A 12,504-nucleotide genomic window follows, 5' to 3' on the forward strand; every position below is an offset into this window, starting at 1 on the left:
CTGCTCCATGGCATACACAAAATCTGTCTTTTAATATTGTTTTGACTGAGAAGCCTACATATGGGGGAAAAGTAAACTTGCATGAACACAGGGAGAACATGTAGATATAACATAACAGCTCCGGTAGGTTAAGACCTCTTTGCTCTGAAGATACAGTGCTCAGTCAACCAACACATCGCATTCAAATGATTTTCTAGTTTACTGGACTCGAGAGTTTAATGAAGCTTGTTCTGACAGGTCACACTGTCAGCAGGGGCTACTGTGCACACTGACAAACTCTCAGCTCTCCTTAATGCTTGTGTGACAGTGTCACCAAATCTATTTCTGTGGGTTTCTATAGTATCGCCGGAAGGGCTGACTTGTACCTCCTCAATAAAATAACTACGGGGGCCATGGGGATTCCACATTGTGCTTACAATAAATGTTTTTATGAAGCAATAGGATATTACACAAATACTTTATGATCTCAGTGATTGGAACTCCGAGTTAATTAAATAGTTACTTCAGGTTTACATGATGGCACAATAATTATTTTTGTTATCTACCTACCCAATCCGTCTTAAACTCTGTTCGGCTCTATTATAGATGAATGAAAGAATGTTGACATAATTATTTTTGTACTACACACTGACAAACAATACTTATTTATTTAACTACTATGTGCCTGCCATAGCATATATTATACACCTAAAATGCCCTATTGACACATGCAGTTTCCTTACATCGATTTAAAGAATGTTTACTAATTCAACCCTTTTGTTCAATACATGTATATATTGTGATTTTTCCGCTGTTCTACCTGCCTTGCTCTCTTATGCATGCCTGCATTATATGGCTGGGAGCTTCCAAAGCTGAGCCACATCCCCAGACACACAGCAATTACTGCTTTATATGAAATACACTTTTACAACTGTATTACTGACAGAATAGCATCAATATCAGACGAATAATTTTAGATGTACACAGGTCTTTTTAATAGATAAACATTTTTTTAGATAACTCAATGAAGCACATGTACAGTACTGACCCACTTTCCCACCAAACCAGAGTACTACAGAGCCCTCACCCTAATAATTACCCTAACCCAATTTAATGAAAAGCTCCGTTGATTTATCTTTTACTGTAGTATTCCAATAATATTTTAATGATTACCATACCATAATTATTATAGTTGAAAGTAGTCCTCATGGTGTACTTTTTACGTGAACCCTTGTATAAGTATAATACAAACTTAAATTGCTATTCAATCAAATCGATAAATATTATTGGAAACATGCAAACAACTTGTGCTGTTATTCAATGGATCCCGTATACCAGTGGTCTTCACTATTTTTTACATGCAAGCCGCATTGATAGGACAAAGTCAACAGGAGAGCCACTTATCACCCCTTTGTTTAGCCTACTGCCATGCGAGCCACCAATCAAAGCTTGGCGAGCCGCGCAATGAGGAGCCCTGCTGTATACAGTACAGTTAAAGCTTATTCTGTGTAATTCAACATGAATTGTATTTATTTCCCTTAAATTAAGGAATTTCACCAAAAGCAATTCTGTGTCAATGCCTTATTATTGTGAATATGGTTAAAATATCTGAAAACATCAGCATGAACATAATCCTCAGGATCAATGGCATAATTCAGAGAGGCATCACCAAGCACGTATTCTGACAGAAAAGGTCAAAGCTATCAACAACCATCCACACTGAAAGAGCAGAGAGGAGGGGACAGGGGAGAAGGGAATAATGATGGGAGCGTTAAGTGTCCCATCTTTCCTGACATATATAAGAAGGCGATCAAACCAAATGCAAGACAAACAAGCACACACTGAAAACTTAAAGGGTGAGGATTTTACCAGAGCAGTCCACTATTTTCATCTATTTCGACTTGCCAAGATCTCTGCAGAATATTGACTGTTGGTAATTCTTGCTGTAAAGTTGCAGATCTGCAGAGTGTCTGGCGCATTTAGACTACTGTAGCTGTAAAAGACCGCTTTGACTTTGCTTTAATCTTGGCGATCAAAGTGATTTCCATTACACTACAAAATATTTTTGATCAAAGCACTTTTTGCCAAAAATAAACGTATTGACTGGTTACTGATAGCAGTTTGTAGAATACTTCAAAGTAATATTGATTTTCCCCATTGGAAAATGTGACTCTGGATAGACTTCCTATAATAGATCAGGCTCAAAAGTACATACCGTAAAGTTCTAGCAAACAGATCTTACAATTTGAATGATAAAGTTACTGCCCTTGAGAATGACATATCGCTCATCTGTCATCCCTATCACCAGGAAATCATGATTTGTCAATACCCTTCAAAAGTGTTATCAATGACTAATACATTTGTTTTATGATGCAACAAAGCTATGTTTATAAGCACAACAACTTGGTTAGCTTCAGGGAAAGATTGGGTGATTGCTAAAGATTAAGTACATAGTTAAGGCAAAAGACTTATTAGATTTGGGTTTAAAATACGTTTGTTAAGGTTATAGGACCTTTGTAGTCATGGGCCATGGCTATAATGATAATGATAATCACATGTCTGTCTGCTATATGTCTGTCTGTGGACACATTTTGTCCAGATAATATCGTAAAAATTATGCAAGAACGATTCAAAAAACGTTACTGTGTGGTTCAGATCAAAATGAATGACTTTGGCATCATGGCTAGTGTGATCCTATCGCAAAATTGTATTAAAAAGTCTCCTACAGTATCATGCTCTTTTTAGGTATATATTATAGGTCTCAGATATAAAAATATATATAAAAAACATGTCGATTACCCATTCTAGCCATCCCTCATACCCCTATATTTCAGCCCTGTTACTAAAGTGCTGATTTAGGGTATAAAGTTTAAAAAAAAAAAAAATGAATAAAAGAAAGAGGGAGAATTCTACACAGATAGAGCTAAATGCTGCCGTGATTAAACGCCATATCATGTTCAAAACCACTTCAAGGATTATTTCTGAAACAGTATGGAGCTCAAATGCTTTTTCTCTTGGGGGTTTACCACAAGGTGAGAACCTTTTCATATACTGATTTTTTACACATACTCTCTCCAGTACAGGTCAGCTCTTTCTGGTTTTGCGAGATCTCGCAAAACCCCGTTGCAGTTTGTAGACGGTCCCTAAACACTCCTCTCCCTCCTCAAGCTGCAGATTGTGACCAATTATTGATGTTTAGCTCGGATTACGGCGCGTATCAAACTGTTCTGATAAAAACAACTCTGTAGCTTGTTGTCTATCTTGCTATGATTATAAAGTCATGTTGTTTGTATTTTTACAACGTTATGTTCATGAGTTATTGATCCGCGAAATTCGAATCTGTCAATAACTCAGCTCAGAGGGACGTGCATGTCCCCTCGCTCTGAGTGTTCTCTTGAGGAGTCTTCACTTATGTGAAACCCTTTATATATACATAAAGATGCTTCAAGATGTTTTACATAAAGATTTATATAGTATATATATATATATATGTGTGAAACCCGTGCCTATTGCCAAGCACTGATGTTATATATTTATATTTAATGCCAAGCTCAAAGTAAAATCGATGAACCGCTCCATTGTTGTGGTTTATGTGTTGCCGTAGCAGCCGAAGTGACCAGGAAGTCTACATTGAGCTAAATGAAAAGTATAAACATTATTTTTTTCAAATATTTATTTTTTTCTTCTCCATGTCCTCTAGGGGGCTCCGTGCATTTATCCACTGAAGTCTTCTGTGTCGCTGTTAAACAATTCCGCCAACTCTGTTGGAAAATGAAGCCTCATGTCCTGCTCCGGGCTGTCGTCAGACTCACCATCAAATCAGCTCCGATTAGACGGCTTTTCTGAATCCCGACAGGATGGTGTTGGTCGTCACTGAAGACCATGCTGTGTCGATCCATCCCAAAACATCTTGAAAGTTTCATGACACATCCTCCCGGTTGCCGTGCCTTTTTTCTTTTTCGGTGGTACAGCAGTAGTCAACTGTCCAAATTGTATACAGTGCCATCTCTTGCACGTAGTTTGAACGCAGTCAGACAAAATACAATATATAAGTCGTTTCGAAATATAAGTCGCAGGACCAGCCAGACAGCTAAAAAAAAGCGCGACTTAAAGTCCGGAAAATACGGTAGGTTGTTTTGGGGCACAAATGGGGCGAAGTCTGCGAGCTAGTTCAGGCGGTCAACTCGAGCACCAATAATACATTAACACGTGACGCACCTCGTCCCTCTTACAACCAACCACACACATTCTCCTAAACCTGCCGCTCTATTTAAACTGCGAGATCTGCCTGCCTCGCTAATGCTGCTGCTGCCGCGTTCGTGCCCTGCTGCTGCGTTTACATTGCTACTGCTGCTTCTGCTCACCTGCCCCACTGCCACCCCAGCATCCACCTGTAGGCTCGGGGGCAGGGGCGGATCTAGACAAATATTCATGGGGTGGCAAGAGGGTGGCAGGAGAATTTCAGGGGTGGCATCCCCTGGCAGAAGTATATGCTGATTTAATCGCAGTCATATCAATCAATGTTAACTTGGAAAGCCACAATATTGATATTTTAACTCAATAACATTAGGTGACATTATTGTGGCACATCAGTAAAGCCTTAAATATAAATATATAAGGTGGCACACGTAAGTTAATGAATTTTAACTGAATGAGTTGGTTTAACTCTTAGACCAGCATGGGTACCAAATATGCAGACTGCTGCAATAAGTACATTAATTAACTGTCTCATCGATGTGTGTCTGTATGAATATGATAATATTAACAATCATATTATTCCTATCAGCTGTCAATCACTGTTATGATTCACATATTCAGTATTATTATTAAATAAATTATATTTTTTGGAGGAGTTAATGATGAACGTTCCTCAAGATGCTTGCTCAACCTCCTTCAAATTTGAAAGACCAGTAATTACTATCATAATTCAAAAGAATCAAAGGAACAGTTCAGCGCCCCACAGCTTCATTGAAAAAAGTTACAACCTTGACTTTACATCAGAAAGAACAAACATTAAAGAAATGACTAACTGCATCAGTTAGGGTTAAAAAACGTGTATTCAGCTAAAACATACATCGCTGCAGTCATTATCCAGTGGAAAGTCCTTACCTACTGGCCTAGTTAAATCAAAATAGTTACTTTTTTTTGGCTGGGCAGTGAAGTTTTACACACCGTCTTATTTGACTTTCTCAGGATTTGAAACAGTTTTTTGGGGGCAGACCCCCACAAAGAAGAAACATGTATTTACACATGTAAGGTCATCTTCTTAAACAGTTTATTATTCTCATCGACTCATCCGTGAGCAGAGCATCAAGTTGGCATGCCTATAACAGCTGAATGTGGCAATTACCATCTTGATCAGCAAAACGCCACACAAACTTATTAAGATTTAAAGCTATGGTGCGTTTTGATTCAATGCTGAGTACAGCCAAACTTGACAGGCTCTTCTCTGTCATAGTAGACCGCAAACAGTTGCGGCTCCAGAGTATTTGTGTTGGTAATCTATGGTAGGGCTAACCCATACAGTGGTGGGGCTCAAGTCAGTATTTGCAATGTAATTACATACACGCTCCCCTTGACAGTGAAACGCCATACGTGAGGTTTAGATTATTTCCCTGTCTCAATCCAAATTGAACTGTATGAAATAAAAAGGCACATTTGTCTTGTAGTAAATAAAAAGGGCGACCTGGAGCCAATCCTGCAATTTCCCCACAGGTGAAAGAGTTGAAAACCCAACCCCTGCAGGGGGGTCTGGGGGGATTCTCCCCAAGGAGATTTTTTGAAATACTAACATCAAATACACATTCTGGTGCTCTCTTGAGAAGAAAAATAAATAAATATATATTACTACACAACGTATTTAAAAAAATGAATGCCATTTTAGTTTTTTGTTACTTTGTTCTGAAAGCTGAACCTGCTGCTCCTCACAGAGAGGAGAGGGAAGAGGCTGTGTGAATGACTTTACATTGTGGATAAGGGTGGATAGCCCCCATTGTTCTGTGTGTCAAAATGAAAGACAGCCCACACACCTATCAATCATCAAACCGTGGGGTCTTATAGTTGTACCTCTGTGTCGCCTGTCAGCGCAACTTACATGATGCTGTCAGCGAACCGATCCGATATATCACTCAAATGCGGGACATAGTCTCAATATGTGGGATGCGGGACAAATAATAAAAATGCTGTGTGTGCAGTCCCGCACAGTGCGGGACACCTGGTCACCCTACACACACGGTTCTGCCCCTCACACACACACGCTTCAAATCAAGTTGCATAAATGCTTGAGCTACGTTTTTATTATAATTACTGTGAAATCTGCCTATTATGTTTTCGTCATTAATACAACAAACACACACTTGCAACTGATAACACTGGCAATGATTTTAGATGTATTAGACTATTAAAAAAAGAAATCATGCTTCAAATAAGTGGGGGTACGACGTATCCCCGCGTCCAACGCCCACTACACCACTGCTTCTGTCTACTTGTATCCGAAATGCTTCTCGTTCTGCGCTGTCCTCCCGTTCAAATGAAATCGCCGCCAATCATATTTCCAAGCTCGCGCCAGGGGGGGGGAGGGGTTACAAGGCTCGTGTCTTGAGCTGCATTCACTTGCACTCGGACATTAGAGATTTTCTCTCATAAATGTCCGATGAGCCACAACTTTTCTTTCAAAACAAAGCTGCCAAATGGGGTGGCAGCTGGGGTGGCAAGGCATTTTTCTGAGGTGGCAGCTGCCACCCCGTAGAACCGCCACTGCTCGGAGGATAGTTATCTAATCATCACTCAATGTTCTTTGTAAATCTGTGGAGTGATGAGGCCCAAGCTTGGACGCCAAACTCCAAATATATGCTGCTTGTAATAAACATATAAAGAAACATGTGAGTTGTCTGACTGAACTGATGTTGTTCCTCTTTGGAGGACCATCTTGTTCTAACTGCTTGTGGGAAATTAGCTTCTGATTAAATGAGGAAACAGACAATGCACCTATGAGCATTTGCTGGATGTCTGCTAGTTGGCAGCTACACAACTGATGAATCCCAAGGTAGTTCCACTCCAGTTAGTGACATGGCAGGCTTATCCTTCAATATATAGTACAATATTCCACAACTGTTTTCAGATTGTATTATTTGTTCAGTACATTTTAATGGCCTAAATAGCTTGTTTATGTTTTAAGGTTGTAGTGACATCTTATAATCATTTATTCAGACTTACTTTATTCTTGTTTTTCTTGTGCCATGTTATGAAATTGTGCTTGTGTTTCTTTGTCATGTAAGAATGAAGGACGTTGCTAGTTAATTTCATAGCCTAATTGAGCCATAGTGAAAAAGATTGATTGCATAGAGGACTACAGTTCGCATTAATGATTACTGTAAGTGCAATTTGCAACCTAGACAACGGGCTAACTCAAGATGTTTCTATGTGCATCCAACATAATTATTTAAGATGGACGTCTGTATCTTGCTCAAGTACACTGGTAGCCTCCTCAACCATTGCAAAGCCAATCTCAACATGCCATATGAAAATTCAAATTCCAGTCTCCCAAGTGTTTCCATAGATTAATGGAATAACCCAGACAGGAAGATGTAACTGGATACATAGTGACCTTGGAGAGCAAAAACACAATTTCCTCCATTCCATCATCAAGGCTCTACCCCAACCAGTTCCTTAAATGTGGGGTATGTAACTTTGGAGAAACCAGCTCGAGTACGCTAGAATTTGAAAATACACAACCGGAAAAAATCTGCCTCTTCCTTCAGACTTCCTTACAGAGCCCCTCCTCCAACACACACGAACGCGCACATGACCAATGAGGGCACGAGCTAAGTTTGTGCACAGATGGAAGGCTGACAGGCAGGTAGGCCATCCAGTTATTTTAGCCGGGCCGGCTAAAATTATTGGTCGTGCTTTTTACAGTACTACAGCTTCCACAGATGACATTTTTTTATGTATTTATTGTCAAAGCATTTAATATATTCATTGCTATCGGGATGTTAAGAGCATTCCATGGAATATAAAAAAAAATTGTTTCTGAAAGAAATTACATACCCTATCTTTAAGGTCAGCTTCAGTCCACCTACTCATGACTCATATTTTTCTTGGAGACAAACTAATTAGTCAGTCGATTTTTCAATAATTCAGTCAACCGGAGAGAAGATTGTTAAGTAGTACATAAAAACACATATATTCATACATGTGTAACGCAACACTGGGCAGATGTTGTACTACATTAAAATATAAATGCATACATTTGAAGGCTATAAATGCAGTATTTTCAAACACATTGCTTCAATTTCCATGTGGGTTTTATCATATTGCTGGGACTCAAGGTAAATTATTTGCTAATCAACCACTCAATCACTCCATTGGTTATCAGCTGCAGTCCATTTAACACCAATTAGATTCCATCTGCCTGTATTGAACAATATGGTCGCAAGCATATTGAAAAATTCAAGCTTGAAAATATACTTTCAGAGAACTATGAGCAACCTCAAAAATGCCTTGTGTTTAATTGTTGTTCCCTATAGGCTACACTATTCTGATTTAAGATTTGTTTTCCGTGGCAGTACAAGAGTGATTCCTCATGGGTAGTATGTGGATTGTGTTCATAAACCTTTCAACACGAAGCCTCTAAGCAATTTCAAGGTTCAGAAATTAAGAATATGGCAGCAGATAAAGAATGTACAACTATTTCTAGTTGTTGAACCAGAGCAGCCCGGTGGAAATGTGTGTTTTCCCAGGAGACAACATCCATCTCCGCAAATGGTTGGGTAGTGATGGAATAGCCTGTGGTGATCAATAGATTTCCACAAAGAGAGGTTCCCCCTTGCTGATCGTGAATGTCAAAACTGCACACTTGGCTTATTATAACTCAACTCAAACACCAGGGTTTAGCTCTACGATCAGAAGCTAATAACAATTATTTTAAGTGTCAAAAATACATTATACAGCGTCTCTACAGCAAAGTGGTTACAGAATTGCAAGATCTAATTGTGTTATGTTCTTATGTTTGTTCCTTCGGGACTCTATGTGGTCTGTGTTTTGTTTTTATGTTAACCTTAATGTCTACCTCATGTTGTTATGCATTCATGTTTCTGTGGTCTTAATTTTAACTTTTGTTCTTTCTTGTGAAGCACATTGTGAATTTTATTTCTGTGAAAGCTGCTATCATCAGCAGCTTTTATTTGAAGAGACTCTTGGTCCATTATTAAAAGACATACAACACTTACATTTTAGTTTATGATGGTTAACTCGGTCAAAAGCCTTAGAGGCATCAATAACACCAATCAGAGCAGTGGAATTCTGTCTTGTATATGTTTCTACCATTTCCTTCAAAGCATAGATGCATAGCTCAGTACCATGCTTAGCCTTGAAGCCAAACTGTTTATCTGAGGTACATAAATAAGAACATAATCTATCCAACACAATTCTTTCCAGGACTTTGGATAACACACTGGCTAGAGCAATTGGTATAATTGTCCAAGCTCCCTACCTTTTAACACAACTGCTGCCCGAAATATTTAAAAGTCAGCAAGTCACAGTGGGCCTGCTGGGCGATTTCCAGTGCAACATGCACCTATTCAATCTATGTTTCATGTTCATGAATGAATGCAGGACTGGCTTTTCTTTATATAGCATCTTCCTTATGGGAGGGGGACTTTGTAATGACTAAATGAAGATGTAAAGTAAGAAGTAACAACAGAAATGAGGTAACTGCTAAAAAAAAAAAAAAGCTCATGGTGTCACGATATTCATGTTATGTCACGTTTTTTATGTCTAGGTTTGGATGTGTTGCTGTTCTCCCTGTCATGTTTTCCTCTTGGTATATTGTCTGGTCCTTTTCCCTGTGTTTTTCCTCCTGTCGTTAGTTTCCCTGGTGTGTCTAATTGTCTGATTGTGTTCACCTGTGGCCCTTGTGTTTCTCCTCCCCTGCCCGGCTGTTTCTCGTCTTGTGATTACCCCTCCCTGTATTTAGTCTTGTCTCTTCCTGTGTTCGGTGTTGGTTCATTGTTTGTCTTTCCTGTCTTCCTCCATGTTGGTCACGGTCAGTTTTGTTTGCTAATGCTACCCTGTGCTATTTGTGTTTTTTCGTGCCATGTTTATGTTCATCAGCTTTTAAATAAAGCTTCTTTTTTTTTCTAGACCTTTTACCTTTTTATCGTCTGCATTTGGGTCCTACCTTTTCCGCAAACCGTAACAAATGGAAGCACTTTCTAATTTCTGTAAACTTTTTAACCTTTATTGAACCATACAAACATTGACAAAAAAACATGGACTATCCAAGCAGATATCCAAAGTAATAAAAACTGCTAGCATGTTCGGGGAGCTGATCAAAATATATGTTAGAGCAGACAGGACTACCCTGAACGTTGAGAGAACCAGAACTCAGCCCCAAAACTACAATTCAAGCCAGGACTGGGATCCACCTGGGACACATAGTTCTGACCCAATGAAGACCTCCAACCACACTGAGACAAAACATGTCCACATCCAGTAATAAACATAATAGGACGATAGAGGCAATGTAGCTTACGTCTTTGAATGCCCTATCTTTACCAATATGGGACTTGTACCTGTTCTCTCATGCCCCTCAATGGAGACGGATTTGGGCAAAGTATAGGCAAAATACTTAAAAAAACATATAGTAGGTTTTGAATCTGTTTCTGATTTTAAAATTCAGAGCTCTTCGTAAAAGTTTGGCAGGGTTGTCAGACGTTAATGAGTCAAGTACTGTAAGTTGCACATTTAAGGCAAAACATTGTGAACCTCGATACTTCAGAGTAAAAGAAAGGTTGAATTTCTGTGAAAATGTTTTGCAAGGGAGCCAAAGAACTGAGAAGCTGTAAGTAAATCATTTGAATAGAGCCACCAATTGCTCCCTAACCCTAATAACGATATCGAGGTATTTGGTCAAAAGGTATTGTGATGTTTAATTTGTTCAATATCGCCCAGCTCTGGTGTGAGGGCGCACACTCTCTGAGTCACATTTCAGCATAATGACAGAAGGGAAGTGGGCCAACTCTTTCCTAACTCATTGCATCTTTATAGGCCAGAAATATAAACAATGATCTTATATCTTCAAACACAAAGCATACAACTATATAATAAATAAAACAAGTTTAAAAATAGTTTGTGAAAACATGACCGTCCACATAGTCTTTGATGGAAGAGACTATTCATGTTCTGCATCTAGAGACTTTATACAAGTCACATTGCAACAAAGTTAATTCAATGATTAATTAGTTAAAAATATATAATACATAATATGAATATGTAATTCAATACAGCATGTAGAAAATTACATTGATGTCAGGATACACAGGACTGGTGATAGGAAAATAACAGCCCTTTTTCTATATGATCCCACCTATTTCCCAGGCCAAATGAACTCTTCAAGAAAACCACAGCGTGTTTGTTTTGCTTTACTTACTAAAAGGGTTTCAGGCCTTGCCTCTTGTAGTGGGTTATCTGAGAACACATCATGGCTCAGATATCTTTTGTAATAAAAGCAAAAAGAAAATGTGAAAGTGGTGGAAATTGATCTAGTCACTGTATCATGATAGAATGTGTGCAGAATTACATTGGTTATTGCTTTCTTATTTTTTCTTGCCCTTCTTTAGCTTTTGTATGATTGGACCAGTAAACTCACTGAGCTCAGAGAATAAACTCAGTGTTTCTGTCTTTTATGACCATTATTACAAAACAAAAGATTGTCATGGGGTGAAGTTTTAAAACAATGGCTCTCATTTTATTAATAGTAATTGGGTAATTGACCTTAGTTCGAATTGTTATTTTTGTTATTTTCTTCTATATTTTGGCTATTTGTGTTTATGTAGAGTTGCTCATGTGGTCAGTTGTATTCCCAGTTAAACCCTAATTTAGATAACCTTTTCACCAGGGTATAAAGGGCTTACCTATTCTACTTGTCTTTGTAGTCTGCAAGCTTTATTTGGGTGTTTGTGCATGGCATCACATTTTGGAACTACATAATGTCCACCACCTCAAAACCACCACTGAACCAACAATCTATTCACTTTTTACTACTGCATCAAACACATTTTTAACCAGGAGATTCCCACGTTATCAACATAGTATCCCATACAAGCATGTACAAATGCATCAGTCTAATGTTACTGTACACTGCCCTGAATATTAGTCACTCACAAATATGTGGTTGAACTATTGAATCTTCATATTACCCAAAGGGTTTGTTTCCACTCTACAATGCACATTTGAACACATGGCCATAATAAATCAGGAAGACGGTAGCATTTCCTCTCGGTGGACTTCAGTTTCACTCTCAAAGGCTTAAAACCAGTTCACCATAAATTAAGCTAGAGAAAGCAAGATAAAAAAAGAGGAAATTGTAATAAAACTCTAAACTCAAAATATGAGTGAATATAGAATACATGCTTGCTTACTATGGATATATGCTTCATGGACAATTGATCATTAGATCTTATGAATGATGATGGAGGATTTCTGCCAGAAAACCGATGTTGGAGTTTTCTCATATCAGGCCTT

The 12,504-nt window shown here is 38.5% G+C and overlaps 2 protein-coding genes across 10 annotated transcripts in view; one reads left to right on the top strand and one right to left on the bottom strand.

The window, feature by feature from the left end:
* The window catches only part of cep89 (centrosomal protein 89), a 157,029-nt gene that overhangs the window by 34,803 nt on the left and 109,722 nt on the right, over positions 1 to 12,504 (bottom strand). The window lies entirely within an intron of this gene.
* LOC307030673 (E3 ubiquitin-protein ligase RNF182) overlaps positions 1 to 12,504 on the top strand; it is a 28,931-nt gene that overhangs the window by 12,826 nt on the left and 3,601 nt on the right. Inside the window, exon 1 of one of the 2 annotated variants that reach the window (XM_079667250.1) lies at positions 9,696 to 10,024. The exons of the other annotated variant lie outside the window; for it this stretch is intronic. Coding sequence (XP_079523376.1) covers positions 9,739 to 10,024 — 286 coding nt within the window. The 5' untranslated portion in view covers positions 9,696 to 9,738. Of the gene's footprint in view, positions 1 to 9,695; positions 10,025 to 12,504 lie in introns of those variants that run through there. 2 annotated transcript variants of the gene reach the window in all.

This window comes from Notothenia rossii (genome assembly GCF_949606895.1).
Source record: "Notothenia rossii genome assembly, chromosome: 2".
Lineage (NCBI taxonomy): Eukaryota > Metazoa > Chordata > Actinopteri > Perciformes > Nototheniidae > Notothenia > Notothenia rossii.